At 44.7% G+C, this 18,119-nt stretch overlaps 1 protein-coding gene across 2 annotated transcripts; it reads left to right on the top strand.

The window, feature by feature from the left end:
• Nucleotides 1–226: 226 nt before the first annotated feature.
• LOC139567566 (E3 ubiquitin-protein ligase TRIM35-like) lies at nucleotides 227–7,651 on the top strand. 2 transcript variants are annotated; one of them, XM_071388919.1, is made up of 6 exons: nucleotides 227–1,096; nucleotides 1,370–1,465; nucleotides 6,115–6,345; nucleotides 6,495–6,517; nucleotides 6,609–6,727; nucleotides 7,006–7,651. In XM_071388919.1, exons 1-6 carry the CDS (start codon nucleotides 692–694, stop codon nucleotides 7,536–7,538), a joined length of 1,407 nt encoding a protein of 468 aa, XP_071245020.1. In that variant the 5' UTR covers nucleotides 227–691; the 3' UTR covers nucleotides 7,539–7,651. The 2 variants fall into 2 exon arrangements, with proteins under 2 accessions (XP_071245020.1, XP_071245021.1); XM_071388920.1 differs by lacking the exon at nucleotides 1,370–1,465 and having other exon boundaries at nucleotides 239–1,096.
• The last annotated feature ends 10,468 nt before the right edge of the window (nucleotides 7,652–18,119 follow it).

Below are 18,119 nucleotides of genomic sequence, written 5' to 3'. Positions count from 1 at the left end.
CACACAGATCAAATCAAAATCTTTCTCAGGTACTGGCTCATTTGCTCCACTCTCCCCTCATACACTTAATAACAGATGTATTTTATATAGAGCTTTTCATTAAAACAAGAATCTCAGAGGCTTATTACATGTTGTTGCGAAATCCTGCATGGAGTCTTCACTGTGAGCTGCCACTTTAAGAGCGCAGTCAGGAAGGAGAAAATAAAGATAGCTCTTCCGGCTCTGTGTGGGAACTCTCGGTTGGCGTGGCAGTTGACAGTGTGTGCAACTGTTTGCATAAGTCTTGTTTATTTTCAGCGTGCTTAGTTTATAAAGTGTCGATCGCTGGTGTTATCACTCTAGGTCGTGGTTGTAATCTTTCAGGAACATTCCTGTAATTGATTGCATGAATTAGTAACAACATTGTTGCAACGCTTTGACAAACAAACCAACACACCATCAGGTGTAGCAGACAGACAGCAGTGCAACTGTAAGCCTGAAGTCAACAGCTAAGAACTCTTTATTTGCCTGTGGTTCAACACAGAACAAGGATCACAACACGTGACCTTTTAATGTCAACATCTCAGAGCAGATACTGAAGAAGATAAGGACATTCCACGGAACTGTATAGCTCTTTTAACAAACAGGGTGGGTCTTTTAAAGTGAAAGTAAACTCTGCTTGCCCTTCCAGAGGAGCGAGGCAAGTGTGAAAATGGCTTGCAAATTCCCTCTCCCCATTGAGGATTTATCCTGTCCTGTGTGCTGTGACATCTTCAGATATCCTGTCATCATGTCGTGTAGCCACAGCTTCTGTAAAGCCTGTCTGCAGAAATTCTGGGAAAAGAGTGGATCCCAAAAGTGTCCAGTCTGCAGGAGAAGATCCTCAAGGTCTGAGCCTCCTAATAACCTGTCTCTAAAGAACCTGTGTGAGGCCTTCTTAAAGGAAAGGAGTCAGAGATCCTCAGCAGGGTCTGAGGTGCTCTGCAGTCTGCATGGTGAGAAACTCAAGCTCTTCTGTCTGACGGATGAACACGCTATCTGTTTGGTGTGTCGTGATTCAAGGAATCACAAAGGTCATAACTGCATCCCCATAGATGAAGCTGCAGAAGATCATAAGGTAAGCAGCATGTGGTCATTTTAAAAGTCTGCACAACATTTAGATATTTGGAACTGTGAATTACTTAAACTATGGATTTAGGGCTCTATTCAATCTGTGTCACTGAAGCGTTACAGATTGCGCAATATAAATGTAAAAGATATTTACGAGTGTCTGGTAACGCCTTTAAACTTCAATCACGGTGTAACGCTAAACTTCCTCGATACGGAATGAATAGTCCTTCTGTCTAATTTCTACGCTTGGGTCTGCGGATATGTTTTACTTAAATCATAGAAGGAAATCCAGAGTGCACTGAAGCCATTGCAGGAGAAACTGAAGGTCTTTAAAGAAGTCAAGCATACCTGTGGTAAAACAGCACAGCATATCAAGGTAAGAATGATGCGTGCCGCAACAGACCCACCCGGAAGCGGGAACTAGGGTTGCAAAGTGTCGGAAACTTTCCGGTAAATTTCCGGAAATTCTCCATGGGAGGTTAAGCCCAGGAATTTTGCTTAAATTCATCAAAAAGTTATCTTATATAATTTTTTGTGGGATACATATAAGGCAAATCTAGGTATTGTGGCATATTTTGGTTAAACTATCCCCAATTCAATGGAATTGCAACCCTCTGCATGCACAGTGCACTCTTCCATCACATGTACAGCTGATTCTCAAGATCTTACAAACTAATTAGATGCTATTGAGCCCACACTACTACACTGTCTGAGCCAAGGACTACATGCTTCCTGGTAAGTTTTAATTACAATACTGGGTGGGGTTGAATATATGTTATATGACAAATAATGTTTTGTTAACTAGTAAATAGTAGCCTACAGCAAAGTGTGTTTAAATTATTTCTAACTTGCTAACAATTTCTGCTAGTTAGTTTTTGCTACCATGTGGGTTTTAGCTTGCTTGAGCCTGCTAACTGAGGAGTGTTAATTAACCTGTTTCCATACATGTTTCATTTTAAAACATTTATCTTACAAAGGAGTTGTTTAATCTAACTGCTTAACTATTTATCTGTGCATAGAATTGTATTTTTTATTTATTTTTAATAATTTCTTTATAATCTTTACAGGAAAATGCCACGGGCACTCTCTGATGTGTAAAGACATTTCACTACAGCTAATGTAGAAGGAAAATCTGTGTACATGTGCAAATACTGTGCCAAATCAAATGTGAAGAATGCAACAAAGATGCAGAATCATCTGGCCAAGTGCATAAAGTTCCCTCAGTGCTCACAACAAGCAACGTCTGACAAAAGTCCCTCTAATTCTATTCGAGGTGAAAATGATCAATCAGACACCTTATCGATAGCAACAACTCATGTTCCTCCTGGAATCACCATTTGAGGAACGTAGTCGGAGAAATGCTGGTGAATGTCTTGCTCGAGCTGTGTATGCAACTGGTTCACCTCTGATGCTCACAGGCCATGTGTATTGGAAGACATTTCTGAATGTTCTTCACCCAGCATACACCCCTCCAACCAGACATGCTTTATCTACTAATTTGCTGGATGCAGAGTTCAACAGAGTTCAAGTGAAGGTCAAGCAAATCATAGAGAAAGCAGACTGTATTGCATTCATCTCTGATGGGTGGTCGAATGTTCGTGGGCAAGGAATAATTCATTACATCATCTCCACCCCTAAACCAGTATTCTACAAGAGCACAGACACAAGGGACAACAGACACACCGGTCTCTACATTGCAGATGAGCTGAAGGCAGTCATCAATGACCTTGGACCACTGAAGGTATTTGCACTGGTGACAGACAATGCTGCGAACATGAAGGTTGCTTGGTCTAAAGTGGAGGAGTCCTACCCTCACATCACACCCATTGGCTGTGCTGTTCATGCATTGCATCTGCTCTTCAAGGACATCATGGCACTGAAAACAATATATACACTCTAAAAGAGCGCCAAGGAAATGGTTAGGTATGTGAAGGGTCATCAAGTTATAGCAGCAATCTACTTCACCAAGCGAAGTGAGAAGAATAAGAGCACCATATTGAAGCTGCCCAGCAACACCTGTTGGGCTGGGGTTGTCATCATGTTTGACAGTCTCCTGGAGGGGAAGGAGTCTCTCCAAGAAATGGCCATATCACAGTCTGCCGATATGGACAGCCCCATCAAGAGAATCCTCCTGGATGATGTATTTTGGGAGAGTGGTAAGCAGCCTGAAACTCCTGAAACCTATAGCAGTAGCCATTGCACGGATTGAGGGAGACAATGCCATCCTGTCTGATGTTCAGACTCTGCCTGCAGATGTAAGAGAAGAAATCCATACTGCCCTGCCCACTTCAGTGTTGCTCAAAGCAGAGGAAACTGCAGTTCTGAAATACATCAAAAAGCGTGAACACTTCTGCCTGAAGCCCATACATGCTGCAGCGTACATGTTGGACCCCAAGTATGCTGGCATGAGCATCCTGTCTGGTGCAGAGATCAACAAGGCCTATGATGTCATCACTATTGTGTCTCGCCTCCTTCGCCTGGATAAGGGCAAGGTTCTTGGCAGTCTGGCGAAGTACACTTCCAAACAAGGGCTTTGGGATGGAGATGCAATATGGCAGTCGTGCCAACATATCTCATCAGCCACCTGGTGGAAGGGACAGTTGCCTCCATCATCATCCTCCAAATCTTATCAACATCAGCCGCCTCAGAGTGCAACTGGTCCCTGTTTTGGAAAACACACACCAAAGCACGCAACAGGCTGACCAATACAGGGGTTGAAAAATTGGTGACCATCCGGGCAAATTTGAGGCTTTTTGAGCCTGACAACGAGCCATCCTCCACAAGGTTGGAAAGTGACAGTGAAGATGAGGCCTCAGAGTCTGATGTTCAAGAGATGGACAATGATGAGGTCCAGGGAGAAGACATGGAAGCCTGAGAGAAAGACAATCAAAGCTTTAGTTTCTAGACTATCATTTTACAGATGTATGTTGAAAACATTTTTGGGAGATGCGATGGATCATTGGGGATCATTCAATATTCCCTTTTGTTGTTCATTGAAATAATCCCATGTGAAGAGTCAACTCATTTAATTTACATTTAAGTCATTTAGCAGACGCTCTTATCCAGAGCGACTTACAAATTGGAAAGTTCATACATATTCATCCTGGTCCCCCCGTGGGGAATGAACCCACAACCCTGGCGTTGCAAGCGCCATGCTCTACCAACTGAGCCACACGGGACCACTTAATTAAAGTTCAATTTGTAACTAAATTGTTTTTTAATTTCTATTTAAAGGATTTAATCATTTGCAATTATGTCTACTTATGATAAGGTAAAAGGTTTATGTTTCTGTCTTTATATGATATGGTAAATATATCCAATGCAAAACCATCTACATTTAAATGGTATTAATAATAATTTGCATGTATTTCCATTCATTCCCATATATTCCCGTTAATTCCCACGGAAAGTTTCCACCTCTGAATATTCCCCAAAATGTGCAACCCTATGTGAAGTTCATTGAACTTTAATTAAGTGGTCCCGTGTGGCTCAGTTGGTAGAGCATGGCGCTTGCAACGCCAGGGTTGTGGGTAGATTTCCATTCCAAATTATCCCACTCACTCTTTAACAACTACATTCCTTCCTCTCGAGCCAGGGCTGACACTAGAGGATTTTTTGTTTATTTGTTTTGTGGGCTGAGAGGAGATGGCTTTTCAAATCAAATCAAATTGTATTTATCACATGCGCCAAATAGAACCGGTGTAGACCTTACCATGAAATACTTACTTACAAACCCTTAACCAACAGTGCAGTTAAAAAAAATAATAATAATTATAATTAAAAAAAAATATTTTTTAATTAAATTAAATAACACCAAAAAAGTAACACAATAAAACACAACTATGGTGTTGAACGCTGAGGTGTAGTCAGCGAACAGCATTCTCACGTAGGTGTTCCTTTTGTCCAGGTGGGAAAGGGCAGTGTGGAGTGCAAGAGAGATTGCGTCATCTATGGTTATGTTGGGGCGGTATGCAAATTGCAGTGGGTCTAGGGTTTCTGGGATTATGGTGTTGATGTGAGCCATGACCAGCCGTTTAAACATTTAATGGCTACAGACGTGAGTGCTATGGGGCTGTCGTCATTTAGGCAGGATACCTTGGCATTCTTGGGTACAGCGACTATGGTGGTCTGCTTGAAACATGTACATATTAGAGACTTGTTCAAGGAGAGGTTGAAAATGTCAGTGAAGACACTTGATAGTTGGTCAGGGCATGCTCTGTGTATGGATCCTGGTAATCCGTCTGGCCCTGTGGCCTTGTGAATGTTGACCTGTTTTAAGGTCTTACTCACATCGGCTACGGAGAGCTTGATCACACAGTCTTCCGGAACAGCTGGTGCGCTCATGCATGGTTCAGTGTTGTTTGCCTCGAAGCGAGCATGGAAGGCATTAAGCTTTTCCTGCTAACACATAATACTTTATTTGTAACTATCAAAGTAGTACAAATACATCCTTTCAGTCCAATAGTCAATCATTAGTACATTATAAAATACAATGTTTCCTTCTAGTAATCTGTAATAACAATTAATCTTGTGCTAACGGCAGTTCACCAACACACAGTATTGGCATGAAACACCTTTAGTAAAGATAGACATGCATAACTAGATCTGCAGCTTTTAAGTAAAACTCCCATAGAATACTCACAAGCAGTAGAGGCTGGTGGGAGGAGCTATAGGAGGACAGGCTCATTTGTAATGGTTGGAATGGAATAAATGGAGTGGTATCAAACATACAGAAACCACGTTTGACTTCATTCCTCTCATGCCATTCCAGCCGTTACAATGAGCTCGTCCTCCTATCGCTCCTCCCACCAGCCTCTACTGCTCACAAGTCTAGCAGATCTTCAGCATCCGAAAGAAGAAGAAGAATGCTCTCTGTTATCCTCCATTGACTTCACAAAATGTAAAACAATGGACTGTGGTTCTAACATGTCAAAACAGAAACAGACAGTTGACATTTTACGGGATGTTGAAAGTTAAAATGACAGAGGCGTTATTTTCAGAGATGTAATTAGATTGTGTCTCCAGACCCAGGCCCAGCACACAGAGAAGCAGATTAAGAAAGCGTTTGAGAAGCTTCACCAGTTCCTACGAGATGAAGAGGCGGCCAGGATAGCTGCCCTGAAAAAGGAAGAGGTGGAAAAGAGTTGGAAGGTGAAGAAGAAGATTGAGGAGTTGGTCAAAGATATGTCTTGCCTTTCAGACACTATCACAGCCATAGAGGACAAACTGAGAGCTGACGACATCTCATTCTTACAGGTAAAGTTATTTTTAGACTAAACTTTAAAAAATACAAATTTTGCGTTACAGGTGTATGGTAAAATTGCATTATATCATCATATATGATCATGCATCATCTTACATTAATTTAGTTAAAAACGTAGACTGTTTTTTTCATTCCTCTGCAGACCTACCAGGCCACAGTGAAAAGGTAAGTGAACTCCCTCCTGTGACTGTCTCTCTCTTCTCTGTGGTTCTGAACCCGACCCCACAGCAGCACTAACTCCTGAATGTTCTTACAGAGCCCAGTGCACACTGCCGGATCCACAGCTAGTCTCAGGAGGGCTGATAGACGTGGCCAAACACTTGGGCAATCTGTCCTACAAAGTCTGGGAGAAGATGCAGGGGATTGTTCAATACAGTGAGTCATTTCTTACAGAAAAATACATTTATGATCTCTGATAAGATTGTGGGTCTGATTTTATGTTAAATATTTCAAATAGTCCTGTATGGCTCAGTTGGTAGATTTTATGTTAAATATTTCAAATAGTCCTGTATGGCTCAGTTGGCTCACTTGCAAAGCTAGGATTGGGGGTTTGATTCCCAGGACCACCCATACATACATGCACACACGACTAAGTTGCTTTGGATAAAAGTGTCTGCTAAATGACATATTAAAACCTTGTTGTCTCTGTTCAGCTCCTGTGATTCTGGACCCCAACACTGCCCACCCCTATCTCATCCTGTCTGAGGATCTGACCAGTGTGAGAGGTGGGGATAGAACACTGCAGCTTCCTGACAACCCAGAGAGGTTTGGCTATGTGTGCGTTAGGGGTTCTGAGGGTTTCAACTCAGCGACACACAGCTGGGACGTTGAGGTTGGGGACAGTTACTTTTGGTTTCTCGGTGTGGCCCCTGACTTTGTCAGTAATCATGATATATGGGATGACATCTGGGGTGTTTTGTATACTTGTGGTGGATACGTAGTAATGTCCCCAAATGAGTACGTCAGTAAGCCTCATATCACAGTGGTTCAGGATCCCCGGAGGATCAGAGTGCAGCTGGACAGGAACAGAAGAGAGCTGACGTTCTCTGACCCTGATAGTAACACACACCTACTTACAATGCCACTACTTTTCACTGAGCCACTCGTTCCAGTATTTCGTACATATGAAAGCAAGCTAAAGATCCTACCAGTGAAGGCCTCTGTAACAGTGGCACAGCACAGTTAAAGTTGACACCACCTCGGCCTGTAATTATACAGTATATATATAATATACCACAATCTCCATCTGTTGAAAAATATTGCTTCAAGGAATCTTTAATAAATCCATCGATCTTCAAATGGTATGTTTTTCTACATTTCCAACACTGTTTTTATGAACACACACACACACACACACACACACACACACACACACACACACACACACACACACACACACACACACACACACACACACACACACACACACACACACACACACACACACACACACACACACACTAACTGCTGCGGTGCTGCATTAGACAAGATACAGCGATGGTGCAGTCAGTGTGTTGACTGGAGGGCTGAGGGGAGAAGGGACCAGAGGTGCCACACAGGCCCCAGGATGAGACTGAGTGATGGGTCCACAGGCCCACGGCGTAACAGAGGGTCAGAAGGGAAACATAGAGGGCAAGTCCCCTTGGAAAGACCAAATCTATCTAATACACAATGTGATCTAAAAGACACACACAGACAAAACCAACTAACTGACCTTCACATTCTCCCACAGATACATACGCAGCCCTTTTCCAACAGTGGTCGCACGCACTCTCTCAAATCCAATCTTCCTCTTTAACTGCTCATTCATTGCAGTCCAACAGCGGGCCAGCCTGAGGCTCTAGTCTAGAAGGAGGAGTAGCATCATCAGGTGGACAGCCTCGCACATCCCACTGTTTGTTCAGAGCTCCGGCTCCTGCTCCCTTCCAATCCCATCCCACTCACAGTCAGAGTCATAATGAGATGAATGCCGGGCTACGCTGCAGTGAGGCCCGCTAGGTGGAAGCAGGGGGGATTTCCCGTTTCAATCAGAGAGTTTCATTACTTAAGGAAAGCAAGGGAGTTTTTGTTTGGTGTCTGCAGTGCATGTTGGTTTTTGGTGAGTATTCCTCTGAGTGCCTGTACTCCGTCCATCCCTGTTCTGATCCTGTGGCCGTTCCCTGACACTGTGCCACGTCTAATAAAAGTCTTGCCTGCTGTTGCATGGGGGCTCGGTGCAATTATCAAAGGGCAGAAGAGGTCGAGGGATAAGGAGGGAGAGAGAGAGGTAGAGAAAGAGACGGAGATAGAGAAATATGGATGGAGAGATGAGACGTGGGGAGCAACAGCGTTTGGAGCCAGAGCAATCTGAGCTGAAAATGAGCCTTTTACCTCACATTGAGAGGATTCCTGCTATTTCACGCTGGGCACAAACATCCTTATCTTTCGGCTTCAAAACTCCAGCTTGGAAAACTCTGGGGCCTTCCACTGCTCTTCTTCCTGCAAAACTGTATCCTCATGCCCCCTCTGAGTTTTTCTTCGTTCCCCGCTGGGACATTAAAGTCATATTTAAGACATGTTAAATAGCTTATTTAGCATAGCTCTAGCCTGGTTCCAGATCGGTTTGTGCTCCCATAGGAGTTGGCAATGCCATAGAAATAGAATCTATAGAAGGGGCTTGGAACCGCTAACCCTGGCAATTTGACTGGTACACTCACAATGGCTGCGAGCCCACCGCATTACAGCATCATTTACTTGAATGGACCCGTTCTATAGATTATATTTCTATGGGCAATACAGCACAAAGGATCTGGGATTGGACAACCCTTAGCCAGCCCGGAGGTGGAAAGGGGAATAGGAGGACTGATGCTATCTGGTTTTCAAGTTATGTAGCAATAAAAAGCCACAGCAAAATCAATGGAGGTTTATTGAGGCCGGTGATGTACTTAAGGTCAAAGAGGAACAATGGAATACTACTCTTTACACTGCAATGTCTTGTGGAGAGAGATGCTGTTTACTTCCAGGTCAGATTTACTTAAGACATTTTCTACTTCGCTTTAATTTGTGATGATATAAGTTGTTGAATGACAACTTTAAACTACACTATTCAACCTGTTTTAAAAGTAATTGGAGTTGGTAGCGTCCAATGTTATGCTCTATGTCTCAGATGGTGGCTTGGCGCCCAACGTGAGGATGGTTGCCTGCCGGCAGAGCGAGACACTGCTCCTGAATTGTCTCGGAATATCAGCGGGGATGACGGTGTCCTAAATAGGACAAATGGTGGTGGGTCCTGCGGAGGCAGTGATGTGTTAAGCTCCGGCGTTGTTGGTGGGAGGGTGTGGGGCAGACTAGATTAAACCCATGAATCATCATTGGGGAGATCTAGCCTGCGTTCCAAATGGCACCCTGTTCCCTATATAGGGCACTACTTTTGACCAGGACCCATCAGCACTGATGCACTAAATGTGAGTGCGATTGTGTTGTGGCTCATCCTGGACACTCTCTCTCGGAGTCACACCTCTGTTTGTTTATACTACAGTGCATAAATGGGACAATTTTATCCTGGCTCCTTAGCCACACAGTCAGAAGGACACTCATGAATCTCTATAGCCACAAACAGCTCTCTCCGGTTAGGATTCACATTCACGATGTAGTGGTGGGGAAATTACTTAATGTGTCACATTCAAGCGGAAACAAACAGGGTGGTGAAATATATAGATATACGCCATGACATAGTAATGGGCGGGTGTTTTAGAGAGAGTGAGAGGGGGGAGAGTCGGAGAGAGAGAGAGGGAGAGAGAGGGGGAGAGTCAGAGAGAGAGGGGGAGAGTCAGAGAGAGAGGGAGAGAAAGAGAGAGGGGGAAGTCAGAGAGGGAGAGTCAGAGAGAGTGGGGGGAGTCAGAGAGAGTGGGGAGAGTCAGAGAGAGAGGGGGGAGTCAGAGAGAGAGGGGGGAGTCAGAGAGAGAGGGGGGAGTTAGAGAGAGAGGGGGGAGAGTCAGAGAGAGAGAGTCAGAGAGAGAGGGGGGGGTGTCAGAGAGAGGGGGGGTGTCAGAGAGAGAGGGGGGAGTGTCAGAGAGAGACTGGGGAGAGTCAGATACGGGGGAGAGTCAGAGAGAGGGGGGGGAGTCAGAGAGAGAGAGGGGGGGAGAGTCAGAGAGAGAGAGAGAGAGGGGCGATTCCGAGAGAGGGGGAGAGTCAGAGAGAGAGTCAGAGAGAGAGGGAGGAGAGTCAGAGAGGAGAGTCAGAGAGGGGGGAGAGTGTCTGAGAGAGGGGGGAGAGCCAGAGAGAGAGAGGGGGGGAGAGTCAGAGAGAGAGAGAGAGAGGGGAGATTCCGAGAGAGGGGGAGAGTCAGAGAGGGGGGAGAGTCAGAGAGAGAGGGGGGAGAGTCAGAGAGGAGAGTCAGAGAGGGGGGAGAGTGTCTGAGAGAGGGGGGCGAGTCAGAGAGAGAGAGAGGAGAGTCAGAGAGGGGGGAGAGTGTCTGAGAGAGGGGGGAGAGCCAGAGAGAGGGGGGAGTGTAGCCTGTATAGCGCCCATAAAGATGATAGAAACACCCAGCCCTCTTCTCCCTCAGCTCCACACTCCATCATTTATTTAGTCACGGTGAGGTGTCACCACCAGTTTGTCACTTTGAACGTGATTGGCTGTGACATGCACAGGCTGCCACACCACCGTTGCCGCCATGCCAGCTGAATACTTATGTCCCCCCCCCTATTTGTCTGTAACAACACAGACGGGGAAAAACCAGGGGAAAACTCGAAATAACAGAATGTCATGGAGTACTGTGGGAGTGAATGATACATTAAGGGACAGACATAGAGGTGTACATAAGAGAAGGCAGACAGTTAATGGATACATGCTGGTAAAACAGCTGAACACTAAAACAGACTACAGGAAGAGAAGGCGACGCATAGGCACCTAGGACAACGGGACACACTAATGATAGAGGGACACATAGTCTGCTGCTTCTAATAAAGGCAAACATGCCAAAGACGTAGGCCTATAGGATAGACAGACATATATTATTTGTAGGACAAGAAAGGGTCCTGCCACCATTATAACCTAACTGAAACCAGACATGGGCGTTATTGGGTGTAAACAAGCAGGAAGCCTAAACCATAAAAGATAATGGTGGGAAACATCTTCGTTTGCATATGTAATGGACTCATATGCTGTATGTATATAAATACAAGAGCCAGGGCTCTGGGAAACGGTGTGTGATCCGCGGACCACCCCGGCTTGTGATATTTTATATTAAAGCATTTATTGAATCCACAAGTTCTTGCAAGTGTTATGTTTTGAACCGATTTTCCACGACAGTACGCAGCATCTGGGAAAGTTACCGGGAATGAGTCAGCGGTGTTCCCTGATCCCGAGCTCGCTCACACTGGGAATGTTTGATCTCATGCCAAAGCAGCACAGCGGTAGGTGAATCGGAAAGAAGGACAAGTGAGGAGATGGCGACACACAACCCTAGAAGACCAACAACAGTCCCATTTAACATCCTTTAAAACAGCGGGGTATCTGTGAGTCTGGCTGAATCAAAGCCTGTATTAAAGGCCCACTCTGATATTTCTAGCTGGTTTTGATCATTTAAATGACGTTAAACTCATTCCACGGAGGGCCGAGTGTCTGTGGATATTCCCTCCGCCCTTGTACTTGATTGATGAATTAAGGTCACTAATTAGTAAGGAGCTCCCCTCACCTGGTTGTCTAGGTCTTAATTGAAAGGAAAAACCCCAAACCTGCAAACACTCGGCCCACCGTGGAATGAGTTTGACACCCCTGATTTAAATTAATAGTATATAAGCCTACCCATTGAGGAGTGGGTCTTTTAAAAGGTGAGTGTCAGAAACAGCAGAAATAAGATAAGTGACTGTTAATCGACATGTCAGGAAATAGCCTTAAACAGGTTGTCAGGGTGACACCATTGGAAGGGCGTTTCTGTCTCCAAGCGCTTGGCGGGCTGGCCGCCAATTGTTTGGCAGGCGTTTGGGTTGGTCGTAACGATCAGCCTAGTGGGAGGGGGTATCCAAGCAGAGGAGATGTGCTGAATCGAAAGCCAAGTCCATTTAATTTTGGGTGTCACCTTGGCAAGCTTGGAGCTCGAAGTCAAACTCAAACATGACTCAACATAAGGCCTTCAAATGAATATACAGTAAACACACACTTGCAGAAATGTAGTAAAATTTACAAAATGGATGGATGGGAATGTTATTAAACTTAAGCAAAGCATGAAAATAACGGTATAGATTAATGGGAGCGTATAAGTACTACTTACAGTGGGGCAAAAAAGTATTTAGTCAGCCACCAATTGTGCAAGTTCTCCCACTTAAAAATATGAGAGAGGCCTGTAATTTTCATCATAGGTACATTTCAACTATGACAGACAAAATTAGGGAAAAAAATCCAGAAAATCACATTGTAGGATTTTTATTGAATTTATTTGCAAATTATGGTGGAAAATAAGTATTTGGTCACCTACAAACAAGCAAGATTTCTGGCTCTCACAGACCTGTAACTTCTTCTTTAAGAGGCTCCTCTGTCCTCCACTCGTTACCTGTATTAATGGCACCTGTTTGAACTTGTTATCAGTATAAAAGACACCTGTCCACAACCTCAAACAGTCACACTCCAAACTCCACTATGGCCAAGACCAAAGAGCTGTCAAAGGACACCAGAAACAAAATTGTAGACCTGCACCAGGCTGGGAAGACTGAATCTGCAATCGGTAAGCAGCTTGGTTTGAAGAAATCAACTGTGGGAGCAATTATTAGGAAATGGAAGACATACAAGACCACTGATAATCTCCCTCGATCTGGGGCTCCACGCAAGATCTCACCCCGTGGGGTCAAAATGATCACAAGAACGGTGAGCAAAAATCCCAGAACCACACGGGGGGACCTAGTGAATGATCTGTAGAGAGCTGGGACCAAAGTAACAAAGCCTACCATCAGTAACACACTACGCCGCCAGGGACTCAAATCCTGCAGTGCCAGACGTGTCCCCCTGCTTAAGCCAGTACATGTCCAGGCCCGTCTGAAGTTTGCTAGAGAGCATTTGGATGATCCAGAAGAAGATTGGGAGAATGTTATATGGTCAGATGAAACCAAAATATAACTTTTTGGTAAAAACTCAACTCGTCGTGTTTGGAGGACAAAGAATGCTGAGTTGCATCCTAAGAACACCATACCTACTGTGAAGCACGGGGGTGGAAACATCATGCTTTGGGGCAGTTTTTCTGCAAAGGGACCAGGACGACTGATCCGTGTAAAGGAAAGAATGAATGGGGCTATGTATCGTGAGATTTTGAGTGAAAACCTCCTTCCATCAGCAAGGGCATTGAAGATGAAACGTGGCTGGGTCTTTCAGCATGACAATGATCCCAAACACACCGCCCGGGCAACGAAGGAGTGGCTTCGTACGAAGCATTTCAAGGTCCTGGAGTGGCCTAGCCAGTCTCCAGATCTCAACCCCATAGAAAATCTTTGGAGGGAGTTGAAAGTCCGTGTTGCCCAGCAACAGCCCCAAAACATCACTGCTCTAGAGGAGATCTGCATGGAGGAATGGGCCAAAATACCAGCAACAGTGTGTGAAAACCTTGTGAAGACTTACAGAAAACGTTTGACCTCTGTCATTGCCAACAAAGGGTATATAACAAAGTATTGAGATAAACTTTTGTTATTGACCAAATACTTATTTTCCACCATAATTTGCAAATAAATTCATTAAAAATCCTACAATGTGATTTTCTGAATTTTTTTCCTCATTTTGTCTGTCATAGTTGAAGTGTACCTATGATGAAAATTACAGGCCTCTCTCATCTTTTTAAGTGGGAGAACTTGTACAATTGGTGGCTGACTAAATACTTTTTTGCCCCACTGTATATTCATAATGTTAGCTATGCAAATCTTCCTCTCACATTGAAGGTTAGGGAGAGGCTATGTATTTAGCTAGTTGCAGAGTAACTCCGCCCACCCGGGGCACCAGGCCATGCAAAGCGAACTTGCCCAGTCACAGAAAACACGGTGCCATAACGTGTTAATTAACAGGTCAAAAATGGCCATGAATTGTTGTCATAATTGGCATCCAAACCAAACCCTCAAGTAAGTCTGAAGTCTGACTAAACTCTATTTTGAAAGAGACTGACTTTATGACCAAAATGATCCTATTTACACTTTACACTAGAATTAGCGTTTCTTACTCATATCGATGCCACATGGGCAGTTTAAATCCAGAGAAGTTGGTTTGAAGGGGCAGTTTACCTTTAATGAATTCACCTTGGTGAGAGCGGTGGGTTCTGACGTGTGGTGAAGCTGAGTTGCCCTGCACGGGCATAATGGCTGGCGTTAGCGCTAGCTGTGCCAGTCATGGCTGGCGGGCTCTCACGCTGTGCCAATGTGCCTTTCACACCCCACTGGCATCAGCTCCGGGTCCCCTCCATTAAACACCCATCCATCAGTTGTCAGGGGAGAGGACGTCAAAAAGGAGACATTGACAAGTGCATTTTGTTATTTCGCTTTCTTTGTATTGTCCCAGGTGCTGCATGGATTATCATGGTTATGTCGACCATTTGGAAGTTTCTTACTTAGCATCTATGGACCTCGGGAAAGTCCTTGGGGAGGAAAGTCAGTGGTGTTTTTTCTTACAGTGGCTGTGGTATCTGTGTTAAATACAGTTTCGTGATTTCATTTAGCTTCTGCCGCAGGGTTTGCCAGAGACAGGAGAGGATGACATTCTATTTTCAGACAGTCTAGACAGTCTGGATACAGCAGAATAAGTCAATACTTGACCTTGACCTGATGTGGTGGCAACAGTTACAGACACTAGCTAGCGGCAGTCTAGTCTGTGTAATATTCATTAGTCTTTGCAAAAGGCATTTGCAAAGCTATAGGCAGATCATAACAAACACATACTGTGCTGAGGGGAGAATGGCTCATAATAATGGCCGGAACAGAGTTAATTGAATGGCATCAACCACTTGGAAACCATGTGTTTAATGTATTTCCTACCATTCAACTAATTTCGATCCAGTCATTACCACGAGCATGTTCTCCCCAATTAAGGTGCCACAAACCTCCTGTGGGGTGAACTGATGACCCAACATTCCAAAACGAAATCATTAAAGACTTCCTGTGTTTCTGCTCAGCCTGTTATCCTTTGCACATTACAGAAACACCACTGGCTCCAAAGGGATCTGCATCATGACGAAGAGTGCACAGAGGGTCTTTGCCTTGCCTGTCTGTTTCTGTATCCTGTTTAAACAGACATTAGGGCATTAACACTTAATGGCCGTGGTATTTCAGACGATTTAAGACCCTCTCCCGGAGAAAGGACAGAGCGTGCAACGGAGCGCGGCGGAGAGCTAATTGAAGTCTCCTGACACCATGAGCACACTGCCGTTGATTCAGAGAGATAGCAGAGTAATATAAAAGAAGAGGAACGTGTGGTGCCAGAGAGAATGCCGATGGATAACGGTTTCTTTTTGCACTTCCTTTTCACGGGTCAGGCCACGCATCCCTAAGTACAAAGAAAAAGGACTCATTTATTAGACACTCAGGGAGAATATGATGACATGGGTCTTTGGATTGTGGTTGTGCCTTTTTTCACAAATTTCACAAGCCTATAGAAAATACATTATTGTCTCCTTGAAATCTACCCAGATAACTGCAGTGTCAAAACAATATTTGGCAATCAAAATTTGATTGGTCAAATAGCAAGAATAGACCTATTGGTCAAAAAGATAGCGTTGGTCAAAGAGATGACTCTGACTTGGCTCAAAGGTAGTTGAATAAAGACTGACCTACTGTATATACAGAGAGATGTTAGCTCTTTGTCTCTGACTCCAGGCTAAAAGACTCTGACCACTGGGTGGTGAGCCACATAGAAATAGAATTACCACATTGGTCATTACCAAGTCAATGTTCTGTGATGGGTACACTGGCTGCCAAATTGAGTGTACCCGTGTGTGTGTGTGTGTGTGTGTGTGTGTGTGTGTGTGTGTGTGTGTGTGTGTGTGTGTGTGTGTGTGTGTGTGTGTGTGTGTGTGTGTGTGTGTGTGTGTGTGTGTGTGTGTGTGTGTGTGTGTGTGTGTACATGTGAATGTATCTGCAAGGATAAGATTGAGTTGATGTGTACGCTCACATGATGACTTGCTGAGTATGTATTTTGGCCCTTGGCAGGGCCTGGCAGTGGCAGCAGAGAGGAGGCTAATGAAAGCTGCTTACAGTATAATGGGAGATGTGGTCTGATAATGGAGAAGGTAATTACTGCAGTCTCAGCCCGGCGCAGCACTGACTGGTTAAGAATGACATTATTGATCGGCTGACGGGCCAGGAGGAAATGGGATGCAAAACAAAGAGAAAAGATTCTACTCCCAGAGTACACAGCTCATCAGCCTGCACTGCTTCTATCAAGGCCAAGGCACATACAGAGACACACGCAGACACACACACACACACAGTATCACACACGCACACGTGCATACACACTTACACATAGATACTCGCACAAACGTGCGCACACAAAGTATTTCCTTAATACACACGCAAGCGCGCGCACACACACACACACACACACTCCAGCTGAGCACTGGGGGCTATGAGACAAGTCCATTATGCCCTAATATGCTTGTCACAGATGGCTGCAGAGATGGTGCTGTGTACTGACCCAGACAGGAATTCTCAGGACGGTACAAACTCTGAACACATATGAGGGTCAGTGTAGACATTAGGTTTCATGGGGTGGAAAGTTAAAAAAAATGGAGTGGAAAGTTTCATGGGGTGGAAAGTTAAAAAAATATATATATTTCACCTTTATTTGCCCAGGTAGGCCAGTTGAGTTTTCATTTACAACTGCGACCTGCGACCTAGCCAAGATAAAGCAAAGCAGTGCGACAAAAACAACAACACAGAGCTACACAATAACAAACGTACAATTTTGCGGGCTCAGCCCCTTGTTGTTCAGCAAACGGATGAAGTGCCGCACTCTTAAAACGTCTCTATCCACGTTAAATGACCCAGAGCGCAGAAAGCGGGAAGCGCTCATCCATTTATGCGATTTTCCGTTTTCACCAACTGCCATATCAAAGGAACAGCGAATCTATTGATTTGGGGTTCTGTTTACTTTGCAAGCGGTAGGTATGCTAGATCAATACACCTGGTCTCTGTCTGTACAGGCAGGAGAGGAGGTTTTCCATGCAGTGTCTCTACTGATCCATCACCACTGTTCCAGAGCCGACTCTCTCTACTCTACCTAGAGACCCCCCCCCACCTCTTTCGTTGTCTTAGACCCGCTCATTCACTTCCTCCCTCCCTACATCAATTTTGTCACACCCGCCAGCTTGTAAGACATGAGGATTCCTACTGTTTTTCCCATTTCTCCTGCCTGTCAGTTTTATTAGCCATCTTTCACTACAGAACTAGCCCCTGCACACACACATACACACACACACACACACCTGCCACCAGCATGGATTTGAGCCACGGCCCCTGACTTTCACACATAAATCTCCCATTCATCCGTGAGACATGGGCCTCATGTTAAATGCCAAAGGGATTCCTCCACAGCACAGGTAATTATTTACCTGGATCTGTGTGTGTGTGTGTGTGTGTGTGTGTGTGTGTGTGTGTGTGTGTGTGTGTGTGTGTGTGTGTGTGTGTGTGTGTGTGTGTGTGTGTGTGTGTGTGTGTGTGTGTGTGTGTGTGTGTGTGTGTGTCATTAAAACAGAAGGCCCTGTAGCAGGCCAGGGTTGTATATCCATGTGGCTGGGTGCCTAAGGGAGCTTGGCTCA

This window comes from Salvelinus alpinus, chromosome 2 (assembly GCF_045679555.1).
Source record: "Salvelinus alpinus chromosome 2, SLU_Salpinus.1, whole genome shotgun sequence".
Lineage (NCBI taxonomy): Eukaryota > Metazoa > Chordata > Actinopteri > Salmoniformes > Salmonidae > Salvelinus > Salvelinus alpinus.
This window is presented reverse-complemented; position numbering and strand designations above follow the sequence as displayed.

What these genes read in the sequence shown, in the direction of transcription:
- LOC139567566 (XM_071388919.1), top strand. Translation starts at nt 692, where the DNA reads ATGGCTTGCAAATTCCCTCTCCCCATTGAGGATTTATCCTGTCCTGTG. An exon ending in TACCAGGCCACAGTGAAAAG is followed by an intron (nt 6,518 to 6,608) that starts GTAAGTGAACTC and finishes ATGTTCTTACAG; the next exon opens with AGCCCAGTGCACACTGCCGG. An exon ending in GCAGGGGATTGTTCAATACA is followed by an intron (nt 6,728 to 7,005) that starts GTGAGTCATTTC and finishes GTCTCTGTTCAG; the next exon opens with CTCCTGTGATTCTGGACCCC.